Source organism: Balaenoptera physalus (genome assembly GCF_965194825.1).
Source record: "Balaenoptera physalus genome assembly, chromosome: 4".
NCBI lineage: Eukaryota > Metazoa > Chordata > Mammalia > Artiodactyla > Balaenopteridae > Balaenoptera > Balaenoptera physalus.
This window is the reverse complement of record NC_138891.1, coordinates 144,545,769-144,564,436: the sequence shown is the minus strand read 5'-3', so window position 1 is coordinate 144,564,436 and position 18,668 is coordinate 144,545,769. Positions and strand designations below refer to the sequence as shown.

Below are 18,668 nucleotides of genomic sequence, written 5' to 3'. Positions count from 1 at the left end.
ATGCATGAGCTAACTTGCATTTGGTGCTGACTAGAACAGCCTGTTTGTGGCCCATCAAACACACACTGTCCACCTGCTGCAATTATTAAAGCAGAGGGCGCACTGACCGGAAGAATGTCCATGTTAAACATAAAAGATGAAATGCCTCCCTTCCTGGGAGGCCAACGCTGGTCCTCCTCTGACGATAAGCCTCCCTCCCAGGTGCCAAGGCCACGCTGACTCGCTGTGTACCTGCTGGTCTGGTTTTTGAAACCCTGAAGGAACGTAGCCCTGACTTCACGTTCTGCTCTGACAGGACAGACGACCGTGCTGAAAGCCTGCTTCTCCGGAGTGGGGCTCAGAGTCACGACAGGCGGCCTTCCGGCTCAGAGTCCTCAGTCCGGCTCAGATAAAACTCTTTTCTGTCCCTATCGCAGATTGTTTACTCATTATTTTTGCCAACGGGGAAAGGCACTGAAACTTTAAGGGGCGTAGACTCTGGGACTTGTCACTACCCTCCCCGCTCCTGCACCCCACCAGCCCCACCCACCTCACAGCTGGACCAAAACGGGGTCCCCGGGCATCTACTCCAGGGGGGCCGTGCTCACACACGGCTGGGCTTCGGAAACTGAGGTTCGGCTCCGGCCTCTACGGGTCCCCCCCAGGCTGGGCCTGTTGCCGGGCTGCACACACCTCGGCCCAGCAGAGGCCGGCCTGGCTGACTGAGGCGGCACGCACCCGTCACCCGGGCAGCCCTCGCCACGGCCACAGCCCTGCCTGGGAGCCACCGGAGCCCACACGGCACTATGTCCCGTTTCTATTTTCCATCTAACTGGGACTCGGGCCAAGGGCTGAAACGGGATCCAAAGGAGCCGAGGGGAGGCATGCAGACGCCCACAGGGACCTCAGATCCCTCAGCTCTGCCTCAGTCACGGACAAGGGGCGGGCAGGGAGCCGACCCTCCTGCCCAGGCAACGGGGTTGGCCCAAAGCACCGGTTCACTGTCAGCTCCCAACCCGAGCCGATAAAGTGCACGTCCAGACGACGCTGTTAACCCTCGGCCTCATCTTGCCGAGCGTGTCTGAGGACCGCAGCAACAGACTTTGGGTGCAAGACACAAACACCCCCAGAGAACCCGCATAAACGCACCAGGGCAGGACTGGTTTGTAGGCACCGCGTGGCACTTTATTTACAGACGCCCAGCGGGCAGCCGGTCCCCTGCCCAGGGAGGGTGCCTGCAGGGAGGCTCCAGTCCCGGGGGTCCGCCGGCCTGACCGAGGTCAGCACAGCCGCAGCACTTTCTGGGACGCAGGCGCTAAGTTGAGGGCCCAACCCCCTTTAGTCCTGACCTCTGCCACTTCCCGACACAGTAGTCGGGGAGCAGTCGGTGTCCAGAGTCTCGGGAACCCAGCCTGACGGTCCTGTCCCCTCATCCTCCCCGGAGCGCCTGGCGGACGTCACTTCTGGCCCTCCAGGGTCCGCTTCCTTTTCGCCTTTGGCGCCTGGCCATCGGCCGCCTTCGCTCTGGCCCCCGCCCAAGGCCGCCGCCGCCTCCTGGGGGCCCCTCTCCTGCCACGGCCCCCCGGCTGCTCCCGGGGCACGGCGGGGTCAGCCCCTGCGCTCCGGCGCCGCCTCCCGGATGCCGGGCTCGGGTCTGGACACGAGGCCTCCTCTGCAGCTCTCCCTGAAATGGCAAGGCCTAGTAAAAGAGGCGTCGAGAAGGCCGGCTCCAACTGCTGTGGTGCTGACTGAGGTGCCAGCCCCAGGGCAGCAGAGGACACACAGCGCTCAGCAGAGGCACCGACGGCCTCGGGAGTGGACCTGCGTCAGCCCCACAGAGGCCTGTGCCAGCGAGGCTGTGAGTTCCACGGCCGTCAGGCAGGCGAAACCTACTCGGGCTCCCGACGCCAGGGAGGCTGACCAGGAGGTGGGCCTTTAGGACGACCGGCACGAGGACAGAACAAGAAGAAAGGGAACTGGGCAAAGGCAGGACCTCTGGGGCGGGCGGGTGGGCCCAGGCTCAGTGCACACGGGGCCAGAGGGTACGCTGGTCGGAAGGGGCCGCTGGGAAAGCAGGGCCGGGCCTCTCAGTCAACGTGACAGCCGACAGTCAGCGTCCAGGGCCCAGCCTGGTGTGAGTACGCGAGCCAGTCCACGCCTGCTAAGCGGCCCTGGCGTGAAACGAGCTGGACAGGGCTGGCCTGGGCCAGAGCAGGGGTGAATGGAGAGACCCTTCAAAGGGCGCATCCCCAGGACTTGGGGCCAGTTGACCACACACGGATGACACAGGAGGGGTCTCGGTGGGGGGTGGAGCCACCATCTCTCCCTCTTCTGTGTCCCCTTCCAGCCAGGGGTGCCTCTGGCTCCTGCCCCGCTCGGTGCTGTGGGCACAGCCCATCCCACTGTAGGGGGCAGCCCCAGGGGTCTACAGTGGGTACAGGGCTTGGGGTGTGACAGGAGCACACGGACAGCCCTTAGCGAGGTCAGTCACGTTCTAACCACAAGCTGGGGGAGGGAGGGGAGAGAAGGGGGAGAGGCAGGAAGGGGGGAGGGGCAGGAAGGGGGAGGGGGAGGAAGGGGGAGGGGAAAGAGGGGGGAGGGGAGGGAAGACGGGAGCAGGGGAAGCCTCTAAAATCAAGGAGGAGAGCGCAGCGAGGTCAGGGGCCCCCTGGAGGACGCCACGGGAGGCGGAAGAGGAGGCACGGTCCAGGTCAGATCAAAGATGGAAAAGGGTCAGGAAGAGGCACCAGACCGGAGCCACAGGGAAGGAGAGTGGGGAACACAAAGAGTGGCCCATGGGCCAGACAGCAGAAACAGCCCCTGTGCAGCGGGGCGTCGGGGCCAGGGCGCCACATCTCCAGGACACACGGGCAGTGGGCGCTGGGGGGCAGCAGGCTGGGGAGGGGGAATCACGCCTGGAGACAGGCCTCAGTCACAGGTGACACGAGCAGGGAGGAAAGAACGCAGGTAACGAAGCCCCAGGCCAGCAGCCCACCCGCCAGGCCTACCTGTCTTGTTCTGCAGCTGGGATTCGAACAAGCGCTTCTTCATCCTCACCCGTCTCCCACCCCGCGGATTCCTGTAGGCTTTTTCTGGGATGTCGTCCTCGGGGAAGAGGCCTAAAGACCAAGGCGGGCCATCAGGAGGCTGTGGGCTGGGAGGCTACGGTCTGTGCGTCCACGGCCACCAGCACCACGGCCGCGAGCTCCGGGCAAGGAGGCCCCGGCCGGACTCCGCCACAGCTGCGGGCAGCTCATTGGGCACCAACAGACGGCGCCTGGAAGAGCCGGTTCCTGGGGCGCTGGGACACGTCTCACTCCATCCTACAGACACTTATGTCGGGAAGGGCTGGTGACCTTTCTGAGTCCCGGTGGGTCTGAGTCACACAGGTGTGTGCGTCAGTCTAAGCCCACCAGATGCACCCAGTATTCATGCGTTCCACTGAACGTACATTTCACCTAAAAACCACTACCCCAGCGTGAAGTATTTGGGAGTACAACCTGACTGAGGGGTGGGCGGGGGGAGGCAGAAACACGGTAAAACAAGGACACTAAACTGATGGCGGAACCAAGGTGGTGGACATGCAGGTATTCACTGTAAAATCCTTTTCAACTTCGCCACGTGTCTAAAATTTTTCATAATGAAATGTTGGGGGGAAAAACGCTTACATCTTCTACCTTAAACCTTCTAGGAAACTGTCTTTCAGAACAAGTCACGCCGGCTCCGCCAGCCACACACCGAGAAGTGGAGCTGGGTGCTGCAGCACCGAGCAGCAGGGCGGCAGGCCGGGGCACTTACTGGAAATGCGGGTTCTTGGGCGCCAGGTCAGCCCTCCCGCACACTCAGCCCTGAGGTCCCCCGGGCTTCACTAGGACAAGGGCCGCAGAGGCCCGCAGTCTGCCTCCCCCGGAGAAACACCACCTCCGGCCTCGCTGCACCCATCCGCGCTGTGGGAGAACACGCCACCCGATCCACTCCCAAGAGGACGAGATGCCGTCTGGGCCTGGCGGCCCAATGCTCACCTTCCGAGAGGGCCTGCAACCTGAAAGAACAAGAGACGGTCACCCGCCACGGCCTCTGGAGAGCGGGGAGCCGCCCCCGGGAAGCCCCTTCACACCCGAGCTCTGAAGACGGCTGCCCTCCCACCTGGCTGAGGCCACCAGAGAGCGGAGGGGCGCGGACACAGCAGAGGGCCCGGGCTACTCACTTCCGGATCACTTTGTAGAGGCGCTTCCGGTTCTGCGGAGGGGTGTCCTGGCGACTGGCCATCTCGAACAGTCTGTTGGCAACGGCCTCGTAGTCGAACTGTTTCACAGACAGACACCGTGGAGGCCAAAGTCAGCCCCCCCCAGGTGCTCCCAGGACGGGAACCAACAGAGAGAACGAGCCCGAGGACCACACGCCAAGGCTGTGCCCCCAGGTCCCCCGCAAGTGCTGTCCCCAGCACACGCGGCAGCAGACGCTCCGGGGCAGCGCCGCCCAGTGGATCGTGAGGGGCCGCAAGGCGAGCCTCTGCACGACTGTAAACCCTCCGGGAGAAACAAGTAAAATTAATCTGATAAATTTAACCCAAGCTACCTAAATTCTTATTAATTCATCAAGTAATCAACTTCTGAAATGTATCAGGAAGGACCCTACGTGTCCAACTCGCCTGAAGTCACAGATCCTGTCCGCTGAGCTCTGACCCCGAGTGGGGACCCAAAAACCCCCCACTCAGCACACGCCACCCTGGCGGCCCCAGCGCCCTCGAGGGGAGCCGCAGGCAGACCTGGGGCAGCTGTCGAGCAGTGAAGCCGGAGCCCAGCCTTGCGGCGCCCGGCCCCCAACTCCACTTTCAACAAATCTGTGCTTCTTTCTGCAGACGAGGCTCCGGGGCACCTGCGCTCCTCCGAGTCCCGGCTGGACGGATGCCACCCCGCTCTGCCTTCCAGAGGCCGAGAGCTCAGCCCACGTGGAGCCCGGCCACCCACCTGGAGGATGGTGCCGGCGCTGTCCTCCTCCTCCTCGTCGTCTCCCGCCTGCTCCTTGCCCAGGTTGGGCTCAGCCCCACTGACGGAGCCTAGAACGAAAGGGCCCCAGGGACTCAGACACGCCTGGTGCCGCAGGTGTCACGGGGCCCCAGCACCTGGGAACCAGAAGCCCTGCCTGCCAGGGCCCACACCTGGGCAGGGGAGCCCATAGCACGGGATAGCAGGGGCATTGACGGCCTCGCCCTGAGGGCAGCAGTGCCCACACTGGCCTGGAAACACGGGAGCCATCCCAGAGAAGGTGGGGCCCGACCAGTCCTAAAAGTGAAACCAGGAGGGGATCATGAGTGGGCATCTTAGGCAGAAATCGCAGGGCCAGAAGTCCCAGGATGAGGAAGAAGGGTGGCTGGTCCAGCCACGGCGCAGCCTGGATTGAGGGGCGACGGGCGATGAAGCTTCCGGTGAGGAAGCTTTTGCTGGCCAGACATCTGGGGCCCTGACATCACTACCTACAGAAGACAGGTTCGGTCAACAGGTGGCCGAGAGGGACAGGCATGTGTGGCGCAGAATGACGACAGCAGGGCTGCAGGCAGGCCCTAGGCCGCCATGGGCCCCTGGGTCAGCCTGTGCCGGCGAATCGGGCTACTGAGGAAGAGGAAGAGGGGAAGGGAGGGCCAGGAAGGACGTCCAAGACAGCCGGACAGTGTGGCCGGGGTGCTGACCGACGAGAAAGCCCAGGGGCGCGCCAGCAAGGGCACGGGAGTCAGAGGCCACAGAAGTCAGCCCTGGCTTCTACCATCAAACTACCTTCCACGAGGGCACAGGACCGGTCAGTGGGGAAAGGACTGTCCCCTCAACAAACGGTGGGGGAAACACTGGACATTCACATGCAGAGGAATGAAGTTGGACCCTTACCTACCACCATATACTAAAATTAACTCAAAATGGATCAAAGAGCTAAACAAACAATAAAACTCAGAGGAAAATGTAGGGCAAAAACTTCAGGAGATTGGATTTGGCCACAATTTCTTGGATATGATGCTGAAGGCACAGGTAACAAGAAAAATTAGACAAACCAGACTTGATAAGACCTTTAAATTTTGTGCATCAAAAGGGACTAGCAACAGAGTAAAAAGGCCACCCACAGCGCGGGAGAAGATACCGGCAAATCAGGTATCTGGGGAGGGGTTATTATCCAGAACATAGAAAGAACTCCTAAAACTCAACAGCAAAGAAATCTGATTCAAAAATGCGCAAAGGACTTGAACAGACATTTCTCCAAAGATGTATGGACGGCCAATAAACACATGAAAAGGTGCTTGACACCAATAATCATCAGGGAAATGCAAATCAAAACCACAATGATACTACTTAGCACCCACGAGGATGGCCACTACCAAAAAAAGACAACAACAAATACTGGTGAGGATGTGGAGAAACTGGAACCCTTGTGCACTGTTGGTGGGAACGTAAAACAATGCAGCCGCTATGGAAAACAGTATGGCAGTTCCTAAAAAGTTAAACACAGAAGTACCATATGATCCAGCAATTCCACTTCTGGGTATAGACCAAAAAGAATTGAAAGCAGGGTCTCAAAACAGATATCTGTACACCCATGTTCACAGCAGCGTTAACCATGAAAGCTAAAACATGGAAGCAACCCAAGACTCCATCTACCAATGAATGGAGAACAAAATGTGAAATACGTACAATGGAATATTATTAGGCCTCAAACAGGAGGAACGTTCTGACACATGATACGGCATGGATGAACCCTGAAGACGTTATGCTGAGTGAAATGAGACAGACACAAAGACAAATACTGTCTGGTCCTACTGACAGGAACCAGAGTCGTCAGCAGTCAGATTCACAGAGACAGGAGGCAGAACGGTGGGTGCCAGGAGCTGAGCTGGGCAGAGGGAGGAACGGGGAGGGTTTAACGGGGACAGCCTCACTTTGGGAAGATGCAAAGTTCTGTGGATGGACAGCGGTGACGGCTGCACAAGCGCACTTACGCAGGTCAAGGTGGTAAACCTTACGTTATGTGTATTTTACCACAGAAGGCAAGAGCAGAAAAGTCCTGAAGCTGGTGGACAACACACACCCCTAAGGCCACAGGACACAGTGCGCAGGTCACCTGGAGGACAGTCACGAGACCAGCTGGCGTCCCACGAAGACCCACTTTAGCATCGAGGTGCACAGGCCGGACTGGACACCACTGACGCGGAGCCCACAGGCCCCGCCCCCAGAGGCTTCAGGGGGACGTTCACAAGTGCTACCTTCTACTCGTGCATTCACCCACTCACTCACTCATCCAGCGCGATCGAGCGGGCGCCTCAGCCGTGCCAGGTGCTGCTCCGAACACCAGGTACACAACACGGTCAACAGTCCCCGTCCTGGCGGAGCTGACATCCAGTGGCGGAAGCCGGGCCAGAAAGATGAACAAGTGATTTACGTAACTTCAAGTGACTTACGCCAGAAAGTGAGAATCACCATGGAAACGCCCAGTGAGCGAGGCAGGGTCGGGGCTGGGAGGCTGCACTTTAAACAGGGTGGTCAGGGTAGGGCCTGGAGGGACAGAGGGCAGAGACCCTGCCAGGGAGGGGAGAACAGGGCAGACGCCCCAGGGCAGGAGCAGAGCCCAGGAAGCCATGAGGACACGGACGGCCACGGGGCAAGGGTGAGGAGAGTGAACAACGTGTGTGCTTGTTTCCAAGGTCACCCTGGCTGCAGAGCCGAGAACAGACTTCGGTGGGGAGGGCAGAACCGAGGGGACGGGACAGGAGATGAAGGCAGGGGCCCCGCAGAGCCACCGCGGGCTCAGGCCAGGACAGGCCCCTCACCCCGGTCAGTGCGGTCCTCACCCTCAGGGGGCTCCCCGGACGGCGTGTCCCCGTCCCGCTCCTCCTCCTCCTCCTCCTCCAGTTCATTCATGAGCTCCTCGATGGCCAGCGGGGCCTGTTCCACAATCGCCTCGAAGACGCCTCGAGTGATGTTGTGCAAAACCAGGGAGCTAAGGGGCAGCCGCAGCAGAGCCACCCGTCAGGCTGGACCCTGCAGGGAAGAAACGCCGCCTCCCCGTGCCCGTCTCTCCTGACCCCAGCCCCTCAGCCCCGCCGGCCCCCTGCTGGCCCGGCGTGAGCACACAGCATTTCCTAAGGGCAGTCCCCTCGGGGACTCAGCGGAACAGAAGAGGCGAGCAGGAGGGAACCGCACTCACTCCTGAGTCCGGGCGGCGACCGTGCAGAAGGGCCCAATGAACCTGAGGTTCTGGTCCGCCGTCAGCTGCGGGGACAGAGCGGGGGCTCAGTTCCTGGGCCGCAGGCACCCGAGCGGCCCGGCCGCTGCCCTCGCCCTGCCGCCTACCACGTACCTCGCGGGCGCCCACTTTGGTCAGCTCCTCCAGGAAGATCTCGATGAAGTGGCTCTTCACTCCGTTGGGGGCCTGGCTGTCGGGGTGCAGGATCTCTGTCATCAGAAGCTCCAGCAGCTGCTCGGTCTGTCTGGGGAAAGAAGAGGCAAGTCCAGCAGCAGCACGAGGGGCAACAAGGCGATGGGTTCACTCTGCCTGAGCGGGGGGCTCTGACGGGACACAGTCACAGGCAGGCGCCCCGTCCACCAACACAGGAAGACCCAATGACCTGGGTCTGTGGCGGCACAGAGGACTCCTGCGATCGTGGACCCACGGGCAACAGCCAGGACCACGACACAGGGCAGGGCTGAACCTTGGCTATAAAGCCAGAGCCCGCCGTGTCTGGTGTCCCCCCTGTCCCCGCTGGGAACTGCGCGGGAAGGCTCACCAGGACAGAGCAAACGCAAAGGGAGACAGAGGCCAGAGAAGGGGACGAGTTTGCCTCCCGGGTCCTGCTGGACCGGGCCTGTGGATGGTCACACGTCACATATCAGACCTCACCCAGGCACGTGGGTCTCAACGGTCTCAGAGGCCTGGGGATCCCAGATCGGAGAGCTCCAGAGACCGGTCTTTAGTGGCCCAGACGCACCTGAAACTCCTGGGTGCTTGTTAATATACAGATACCTCCACCTGAACTGTAAAGCATGTACCCTTCAGAAAGCTCCCTGGACAGTGCTGACGCTGGCAACACCGGGGTGCCTTCCATGACTCAGCGGAAGGGAGGCAGGCCAGGGGCCTGGGACCTCCTCTGCCAGGCTGCTGACAACACTCACATTCACACGGGCAAAAATGTTACACTTACAGCCTGCTACTCGTAAGAACGGAAAAGGGCTACAAGAGCAGATACAACGAGCAGGGCTGGTTACCCCAGGGCAATGGGAGGTTACCGGTTTCTTCAAAAGGATCTCTGCACTGAATTGCTAGTGACAGTGAGGATGGAACTACTTTCACGGTAACAACCACACCCCCAAAATTAACAGAAATAAAATCGTCCCTTTAACACTGAGCCCGGCTTCAGTCACCAGCCACCCCGGGATAACATGACCCTAAACGCGGAAATGAGTGAGACGCCAGCCTCAGGTCTCCACAGAACTTGAAGGATGAAAACCACTAGAAGAGGCGCCCTTGCCCAAAATGCAGTCACCACAGCCATTCTCAACCTATAACAGCAACTCCAGTAACTGCAGTCCAAATCCTGCTGACCAAAATGTAGTCACCACAGCCATTCTCAACCTATAACAGCAACTCCTGTAACTGCAGTACAAATCCTGCTGACCTTCTATGGGGGCCGGGGGGCTGTGAGGCCAGGGACTAAGAGTTTGTTAACTCCGCTATTCAGAAAATGAGAAAGTCCTAGAATAACATGGCCGTAAGCTGCATTCTCTAGTCTGGCAGCTATTCTGACATCTGGGTCCTAGATTTATTATCCTTGGGCTTAAAAATAAACTCTTTTACCATCACTGTTTAATCACAAACCAATTCAAAACATACTGTTTCTAAGCCCTCTCCCCCAGTGCCCGCCCTCCCCAAATCATGCAGCATCAGGACACTGATGTGAGATGTTTCTGACACATTCTCAGTAAAATGAATAAGCAGTCTGCTACACCACTTTTGGACCATGCAATCAGGCAACACTTTAAAAGTATCAATAACTGTCGGGGAGTCCCCTGGTAGCCTAGTGGTTAGGATTCCGCGCTTTCACTGCCGTGGCCCGGGTTCAATCCCTGGTCGAGGAACTGAGATCCCACAAGCCGCGCAGCGCAGCCATAAAAAATACATGTATATATTAAAAAAAAAAAAAAAGTAATTGTCTGCTGGAGTTAAAATTGCTTTTCAATGTTTATAAAAAGTTTCCTGAGTTCTTTATAGTGAACATCCATCACTCTCATAAGTAGAAAAAAGGTTTTTTTTTAAATTTTAATTCCAAAAACTTTAAAACGTGAATGCTCAGAAACCCACTTTCTGTTGTGATCTCAGACTGCCCCCGGGAGGTTTGGAAACCTGCTGCTGTAACCTGGATGCAGAGCTTCAGGTGAAGGGGCAGGTCCAGGCTGCAGGAGCCCCGCCCCTGCCTGGTCTCCAGGAGGGGTTGTGGGAAGAGCTAAGACGCAGCAGAGCCCAGCCCAGCCCCACCTGAGAATCCCACCCGGCTGCCAGGTGCCAGGGGAGGCCTGAGGTCAGCCAGAAGACACAGGCCCTTCCAGTCTGGAGGGACACACCCAAGCACCACTGTCAAAAATGTGAAGTCTGGACAGCTCAAGTATTTGCAGAGCTGAGAGCAATGACCGCGGACGACAGAGCTGAGCGCAATGACCGCGGACGACAGAGCTGAGAGCAGTGACCGCGGACGACAGAGCTGAGAGCAGTGACCGCGGACGACAGAGCTGAGCGCAATGACCGCGGACGACAGAGCTGAGCGCAATGACCGCGGACGACAGAGCTGAGAGCAATGACCGCGGACGACAGAGCTGAGAGCAATGACTGCTGATGACACAGCTGAGAGCAATGACCGCGGACGACAGAGCTGAGAGCAATGACCGCTGACGACAGAGCTGAGAGCAATGACCGCGGACGACAGAGCTGAGCGCAGTGACCGCGGACGACAGAGCTGAAGGCGCCGCCGTTCACAAGAACACCGCTCAGCTGCGCCCCCTTTGGTGAGGACTTAGTTCTGATCCATAAGAGCCCACCGTCAAGGCTGAAACAAACATTCCCACGGACACGTGCACAAACTTAATTTAAAAAATGCCTTTGTTTCCAGCACTAAGTCACCCTTCAACATAAAGCTGGCGAACGAGTAGAGGAGAGACCCAGACCGGCCCGAGTGGCACAGGCTGCCGCAGGCCGCTCTGGGACACTGACCTCTCGTCCCATCCGCGCGTCTTCAGGGCCTTCAGTGACTCGTGCAGGACCAACCGCATGAGCTGTGGCACAGGAGAGGACCCCGTTAGTGGCACCACCCAGACCTCCCCTCTGCCCCGGGTCGTCTGGGCATCGCAATGCACACGGCAGGCCCTGGAGAGCTGCTGGGGACCTGAGCCTGCGGGAGGCGCCCAGCCTCCCAAGAGCAGCAGGACGTCGGGCTCACAGCAGGGACACGGGGAGTGACCACACACCACAATCGACGGCTATGAGGGATGGGCTTGTTTCCAGAGTGAAAACGGGACGACGTGGAGCTCCCCCAGGAGAGCGGAGTCTCGGAAACACCAGGTCTGCACTGGAGACTGTTTCCTCTGAGCTCCCGTTTCCTCTGAGCGCCCCCTGAGCTCCTACCCAACCAAGGGAGAAACCAGTTTCCTTCTCTGCCCACAATCCCCAGCACAGCGGCTGACTGCCCGGTTTCCCTACCCATGTTGGGTTCCAGGCATGAACCCAACAAGCCTGCAGGGGGGACCCGTAGTGGTGAAAGGTGACAGAGGACACCTGCGGTGCCGCCAGGAGGACCAGCCTCTAGAGCAGGGCTGCGCTGCCAGACGTGGCCACAGGGGGGTCGTGGGAAACAGGCCGCGGACAGCAGCAGAACCCCCGACCTAAGGCCCAGCACCGCATCCTGGGACACAGCCCCGTGTCTTATGAGCGGGCGTTCTGTAACCGTGCAAAGCCCGGCGCCCGACCCCCCGCCCGCCCACACGCATCAGCGCCCGTCCTGCTTCTCTCCTGAGCCCCGCGCTCGCCCACCAGCTGTCCTCACTTTAACACCTGCCATCACACACGTGGTGACCGCGTAACCCTGGACCGAGACGGAGCGGGTGACCGGCCTGAGGGGCAGATCACGGGACCTGTGCTCAGCGAGGCCTGGCCGCTGCCCCGTCCAGTGTCCGCATCGGGCCACCTGCTCTCGGACAGCAGCACTCATCTGGGGACTGTCCCCAGTCCCAGGGGACACCAGCGCAGTAACAAAGCTGCAGCTCAATGGGGCAGCAGCAACACACAGTCCAGTTTTTCCTGCATTTCTGAGCGCAGATCAATAACCTAAATTCACCAGAATGCAGCGCAGGAAAGGAGAAAGACAAGGAAGATTCTGCACGCTATTATGTAAACTGTCCCTGCCCAGGGGTCTCTGTCCAGGGCCCGAGCTCTAAGCTTTGCTTTCACGGCAGCAAAGAAGCAAGGGCTTCGCCACCGAGTCTCCCCCAGGGGCAACTGTGACCCTCCTCCCCTGAACCGACAGTTTGTGCAGAAACCTGGCATGCGCACCCCACGTGAGGCCGAGGCTCCCCTCACGGCCCAACTAGGCTCACAGGGAACAGACCACCCAGCAGCCTTGGTCCTTGGCACTGCTGGGGCGATGGGGGGCTCAGGGGCCGGGATGCTGGACGCCGTGCTCCAGCACCGCAGGGACCCCCGCGGGGAGCGGGCAGCTTCCTCACCATGTAGAACTTGTCCAGGCGCAGCCTATCGATGCCCATCCACTCGCGGTTCATGGTTTGCCAGAATGTCTGAAGGAACAGGTGCTCTGGTGGGAAGAAAAGGCCAGAAGAGAGTCGGGGGGCGGGGGGGGCGGGGCAGGGGAAAGCGGCAGCTGCCTCAGGAGGGGAGAGGAGGGCAGAGACCATGAAGAAGCCCTGTCAGGACCTCGCATGGCACCGGCCTCGGGGGTGCTGAGCCCCTGAGTGTGCTGAGCTGAGAGCGGTGCTATGGATTTGGCTTAAAAACGGGGCTTTTAGGAACCTTGGCAAGAAAAGCAAGTCCCAGCTACAACCGCAAACTGAAGCCACGTCCTCTGAAGATCAGGCAGAGGGTGATCTGCTCAGCGCTCAGGCCGCTTCTCCCCACTCAGCCACTGCCACCGCCCCACCTCGGCGGGGCTGAGGACCCTGCCAGGCGCCCGTGCCCTGCCCCAGCGCTCGCCGCGCCGGATCCACGGGCCTGACCAAACACGGAGCCCTGCCAGCAACGGTGTGTCAGAACCGGAGTGCGACCGGCTCAGCCAGGTCCCCAGCCCACACCTTGAATCCCTCACCCCCAATCCCTCGGAATATGACTTTATTCGGAGACGCACTCTTTAAAGAGGTGGTTAAGATAAAAGGTCAGTGGGGTGGTCCTAATCCCATCTGACTGGTGTCGTTAAGAGGAGATCAGGACACAGACACACAGAAGGACGACCACGTGAGGACAGAGGAGGAGACGGCCGTCTATACGCCCAGGAGAGAGCCCTTGGGAGGCCCCGACCCTGCTGACGCCCTGACCTCGGGACACAAAGGGCCGCCCACCTTTTCTTTTAATATTTATTTATGTATTTATTATTTTGCTTGCACCAGCTCTTAGTTGCGGCACTCGGGTTCTTCATTGCGGCATGCGGACTTCTTAGTTGCAGCACGTGGGATCTGACCAGGGATGGAATCCGAGCCCCCTGCCTTGGGAGCGCGGAGCCTTACCCGCTGGACCACCAGGGAAGTCCCCAAAGGGCACCTCTTATCTCCCACAGGACAGGCCTGCGTTCACTACCTCATTCAAGTGTCACCAAGTGAACGCTCTGTACCTGGCCTTCTACTGAGCACAGAAACGCTTCTGAAGGTTCTTAGAAGGTAAAAATTATAGAGAATGGATCTCCTCCAGTGACTACTCAAATGCAGTTAAGAGACTCTCCCGAATGGAGAAAGTAGTTACTGTAACTGCACGCTCCCTACTTTTGACTACTTTGCCAGCTTAAGCATAACTGCACTAAACCCGCCCACACAGCCGGGGCACCACCAGCATCGGTCCCGGGGTCCATGCCAGCGATGCTGCCCAGCCCTAGCTGCCCTCGGAGCAGGGCAGGGGGTGTCGCAGATGCTAGCGCCCAGTTCCCACCCCCAGAGCTTGACCTGATGGGACCAGGGTCTAGACATCGGGATTTCTAAAGACACAACGGGCAGGCCGCAGGGTTGAGAACGGCTGAAGTTGGTCAGAACAAGAACGCACGAGTCAGAAAGATGCTCTGCAGGGCCCTCACCACCATCAGGCGGGGTTCAGTCAGACAGCTGCTGGCGCTACACCGCTTCCCCCGTAATTGTGAAATATAAGGGTTAGCCCTCTAGACCCCTGAACCGAGTCTACTCCGGGCAAGTGAGCGAACACGTGCAGGACGAACAGAGCAGCATCTCCCACGTCAGCACAGCAGACGCCAGCTGGGACGGGGCCCTCACTCCCGCTCTCGGAACGCAGGCCTTGTGTCCAGGGGCTGGCGGGGATACTCACGTGCCTCTGTGGTCTGGAAAGCGTGGATGAGCTGGGAAATGGTCCTGCCAAGCTCCTCCTGCGCAGGAAACAGAACGCACGCCCTCAGTCCTGAACGAACGTGATCCCACAGCGACGAGCAACGGCGCTAAGACAGACATTCAACTGTCCTCACTCGTCGCGGGATCCGGCTCCACGGGGCCTCGCAGCCCAGCGGGCCTGGGGCTTGCAAGTCTCCACTGGCTGCGAGAGGCCCGCCCTGAAGGCCAGGGCCCACAGGACCTCACAACAAGCAAGGGCAGGGACTGCCCACGTGACCGACGCTGAATCCCACACAGCGGAGGCTGAGAAGGAAGGGGAGGGAGAGCAGGAGCCTGGGAGCACACAGCCACCTGACCAGCAGAAAGGGGGCTGGCGGGACCCCTGGGAGCTACCGGCTGCCTGCCTGTGTCACTGTGCCAGCCATCACCTGGTGCGCTGGCCAAACAGACGACTCCAGAGCCTCCCCCGAGAGCTTCTAGTTTAGCAGGCGTGGAATACAGCACAGGAATCTGCATTTTAAATAAGTACCCTCACCACCCAGGTGATTTTGAACAGTAAACAATTCCCACTGGGAAACACTTCTAAAAAGGCTAGTATCTTAGGGCAATGAAACTAGTCTGTAAAATACCATAGTGACAATGCACGTCATTGTACATTTATCCAAACCCACGGACTGTACATCACCAAGAGCGAACCTTAAGGTAAGCTGTGGACTCTGGGTGATGACCACGTGTCACGGAGGTCCATGGACTGGGACAAAGGTCCCACGCTGGTACGGGTGATGACGGGGGAGGCTGTGCTTGGGGGGGCTCAGGGGGCACGTGAGAAAACTCAGAACCTCCTCCTCTCGTTTTGCTGTGAGCCCAAAACTGCTCTAAAGAATAAAGTCTGTTTTTCTAAAAAAGGCTAGCAGAAAAAATACTTGTCTCAGAAGACTTGAATTCCGTCCCCTGGTTTCCAGCATTTCAGCACTTAATTGCCATCTCTGACAAACACAGAACAGACAACCCGGTGTTCAGCCATGACGTACACTGGCAATCAACAGTGTTGCTGCGGTGCTCGACTCAGCCAGTGCAAGACTCACTTTAACCCAAGGCCCTGGACCCTCCGGCCATTAAAAGCAAAAAAAGTATCGAAGCTGTAAAACTGTGCCCAGCATGTCTGCAGTAGTAAAATGAGGGTCGACAACGCGCTCGCCTGTCCTCCCACTGTTACTGCTGCCCTAGCTCCTTCTGTACCCTCCCAGGCACTCACCTGGAGGAGTGGCTTGTCCTGCATCCACATACAATAGAACAGTCCTTTCCACACCTTCAGCAGCTCGTCATGAGTGAAACCACCTGCACCAAAAACAGCAACACTCACAACAGATGAACCCAACTTTTTAGTGCCAGAACACAGCCAGAGAAATGTGAATGCCTGAATTAGACCAAAGTCATCTTACTGTAAAGGTACCTGGACCTCCCTCTCAAGCCATCCTCCCAACTCAGAACCTGCTGGGCCTGTGGCTGGAAGGACTCCCCCAGATAACTGTCATTTCATTCATTCAATAAACGTTTACCGAGAATCTACAAGTAACAGGCGCTGTACTCCATTTCTGTAGATTCAAAATTGAGTGAATCACCATTTCCTGGTCTGGATGGTGCCTACTCAGGTGAGTCTGTTGGCAACAATTCACCCGGCGTTACACCTGGGCTTTGTGCACTTTTCAAATTTTAAAATTACAAGTTACCTCATTCAGGGTCGTTATAAAGGCAGATACTAAACATACAAAATCACCCAACAAGTATGTACTGAGGTCCTAACTACGTGTCTGGCACCCTGTTCCAGAGCAGTGGTTCTCAGACTTAGCAACAGGATCACATCACCCAGAGGGCTTCTTAAAACGGATTTCTGGCCCACCTGTCAGAGTTTCTGATTCAGCAGTACAGGGATGGGACCCAAGAATTTGCATTTCTAACAAATGTCCAGGTGATGCCGAAGCTGCTGATGGGGCCACGTTTTGAGACCCACATTTTGAGAATCAATTAGGAAGCATGTTCTCTGAGGACTGTACACTACGTGAAACTCAGACGACAACCCAATAATTATACAAGAAAAAGACTACCAACAGTGATAAATGCCGCTCTGAGGAAAAAACGCAGGGTGCCCAAACAGTGGGTAGCAGGGATAGCGGGATATATGGGCTGATGCGGGGGCCGGTTCCCAGAGGAAGGCAGGTCTTAACTGGGAAGAGGAAATAAGGGGCTGGGGAGGGGGAGCCTCCGCATAGGGACACGTGGCCACCGCAGCAGGAGGTGAGCGCCGCGCACCTTCAGGGCAGCCGAGGTGGGGAAAGGGCGGAGGGCCAAGCGCTCAGGCGGGAGCGCGAGCGGGAAGCGGGGGACGGGTGGAAGCATCGCCGCAGGCCCCATCCACTCGGCCCGACCACGTGGAGGCTCCACGAGGTTGGAAGGTCCCCTAGCCCGGGTGGCCGCCCCGCGCCCCCCACCCGGCCCGGCCGCCGAGGCGCCCCCGCCCACATGCCGCCAACCCCGCGCCCACCTTCGGCCCGCTGAGTCCTGGCGACAATGTATTTTCGGAGTTTCCTCACCGCCCGGTCTCGGGTCACCTGCTCGTTCCCTGCCAGGCGCTGCGCCAGCTGGATTTCTGGCGGGAGCTGCACCCGCGGACCCATGGCGACCGCGCCGAGACCCCAGGGTATCACCTACCGCACCGCTTCGCCTGGCCGCACGACGTGACGTCACACGACCGCGCCGGCTTCTCCCAGGCTCAGCGTGACATCACACGCCCGCGCCGGCCTCTCTCGGACTCGGCGTGACGTCACGTGCCCGCGCCGGCCTCGCCCGGGCCGCACGCCACCGCCCTCTAGTGGCAGGGCCCGGAATGACAAATCCATCTGGCTCTGTCTTGGCAGACAGTCACTCTGGACACAGGCAATTAAAAGGAGGTCATTAAGCGTTTGCCCGCCTTTTGGGGAGTGGGGGGATGCTGTAGTTCCCCCCCGGCTGCTGAGGGAAGGCACTTCGTTAGCAAAGAACGCCAGCGAGCACAGGCAGAGGAAAGCCCCCAGTGAATCCAGTGAATGTTGGGTCAGCCAAGGTCATCACAAAATGCCACGACGGCCGGGGGAAGGTGGTCGGGGCGGGGGGGCGGGGGGGGGGGCGAGTATCGCCCCCGCCCTCAGTGGCCTGCCGCTGCCGGCCGGTGCCCCACCCTGCGGCAGCATCACCCATGGGGCAGGCTGCACCGGCCTCGTCCAGCCTGTAGGTCCGCGCCCGGCCTCTGGACACAGGAAGGCCGCGCACGGGGCACGAGCAGGGAATCGCGAACCCGATCTGAGGCAGTCCGCATCGCTTCACAGTTAGTGTCATGAACGAAGGCATGGGTGAAGCATGTGTAAAGGAGGGGATGCAATATACAAATCTTGACTGGACTCTGATCTTTTTAAATAAGCTAAAAAATCATTTGGGGGACAGCTGGAAAGCTTGCATAGAAACTAGAGGTTAGGTTATATTGCAGAATTATTGTTTGTTTTCTTAGGTATAACAATGGTGTTTATGTAGAATGGGCCTCAGCAGACGTTTTCTGTAAAGGGCCATGTGTCAGGGGGACCCAAGACGCCCAGATTCATTGATTCGCTAGGAAGACCCATGGCTATGATTTATTATGGCAAAAGGATTCAAGGCACAGGGAAAAGGCTTGTAGAGCGAGCTAACTTCCCAGCAAAGAGCTGTGACAACACATTAAATGTTAGAAGGAGCTTGTTAGAGACCAGAGCCCAGGGTTTTTTGGGACTTCCCTGATGGTCCAGTGGTTAAGACTCTGCGATCCCACTGTAGGAGGTGGTCTAAGCTCCCAAATGCTGAGCGGCACAGCCAGAACGTTAATTAAAAAAAAAAAAAAAAGCGCCCAGTTTTTATTATGAGCTAGTCACAGACATGCACGGAAACTCCGGACTTCCAGAGAGAGAACAGATGTTCGGCACATGCTGTGTTGTTTGTACAAACGGTTCAGGCCCAGTGAGGCACTCTTATCACAGTTACGGTGATGGGGACCCTCCCCAAATCCACATTCCCAGGTGCCAGCTAAGGGCCAAACTCATAAGCAGG

At 58.6% G+C, this 18,668-nt stretch overlaps 1 protein-coding gene across 4 annotated transcripts; it reads right to left on the bottom strand.

The window, feature by feature from the left end:
• Positions 1 to 1,142: 1,142 nt before the first annotated feature.
• RRP1 (ribosomal RNA processing 1) lies at positions 1,143 to 17,338 on the bottom strand. 4 transcript variants are annotated; one of them, XM_082459879.1, is made up of 13 exons: positions 17,101 to 17,336; positions 15,814 to 15,896; positions 14,539 to 14,596; positions 12,729 to 12,814; positions 11,221 to 11,282; positions 8,320 to 8,449; positions 8,167 to 8,231; positions 7,811 to 7,959; positions 4,950 to 5,038; positions 4,187 to 4,284; positions 4,002 to 4,021; positions 2,988 to 3,098; positions 1,143 to 1,678 (listed from the first exon to the last, which is right to left on the bottom strand). In XM_082459879.1, exons 1-13 carry the CDS (start codon positions 17,231 to 17,233, stop codon positions 1,437 to 1,439), a joined length of 1,326 nt encoding a protein of 441 aa, XP_082316005.1. In that variant the 5' UTR covers positions 17,234 to 17,336; the 3' UTR covers positions 1,143 to 1,436. The 4 variants fall into 4 exon arrangements, with proteins under 4 accessions (XP_082316005.1, XP_082316006.1, XP_082316007.1 ...); XM_082459880.1 differs by having other exon boundaries at positions 1,143 to 1,663; positions 17,101 to 17,335; XM_082459881.1 differs by having other exon boundaries at positions 1,528 to 1,663; positions 3,946 to 4,021; positions 17,101 to 17,337.
• Positions 17,339 to 18,668: the final 1,330 nt, after the last annotated feature.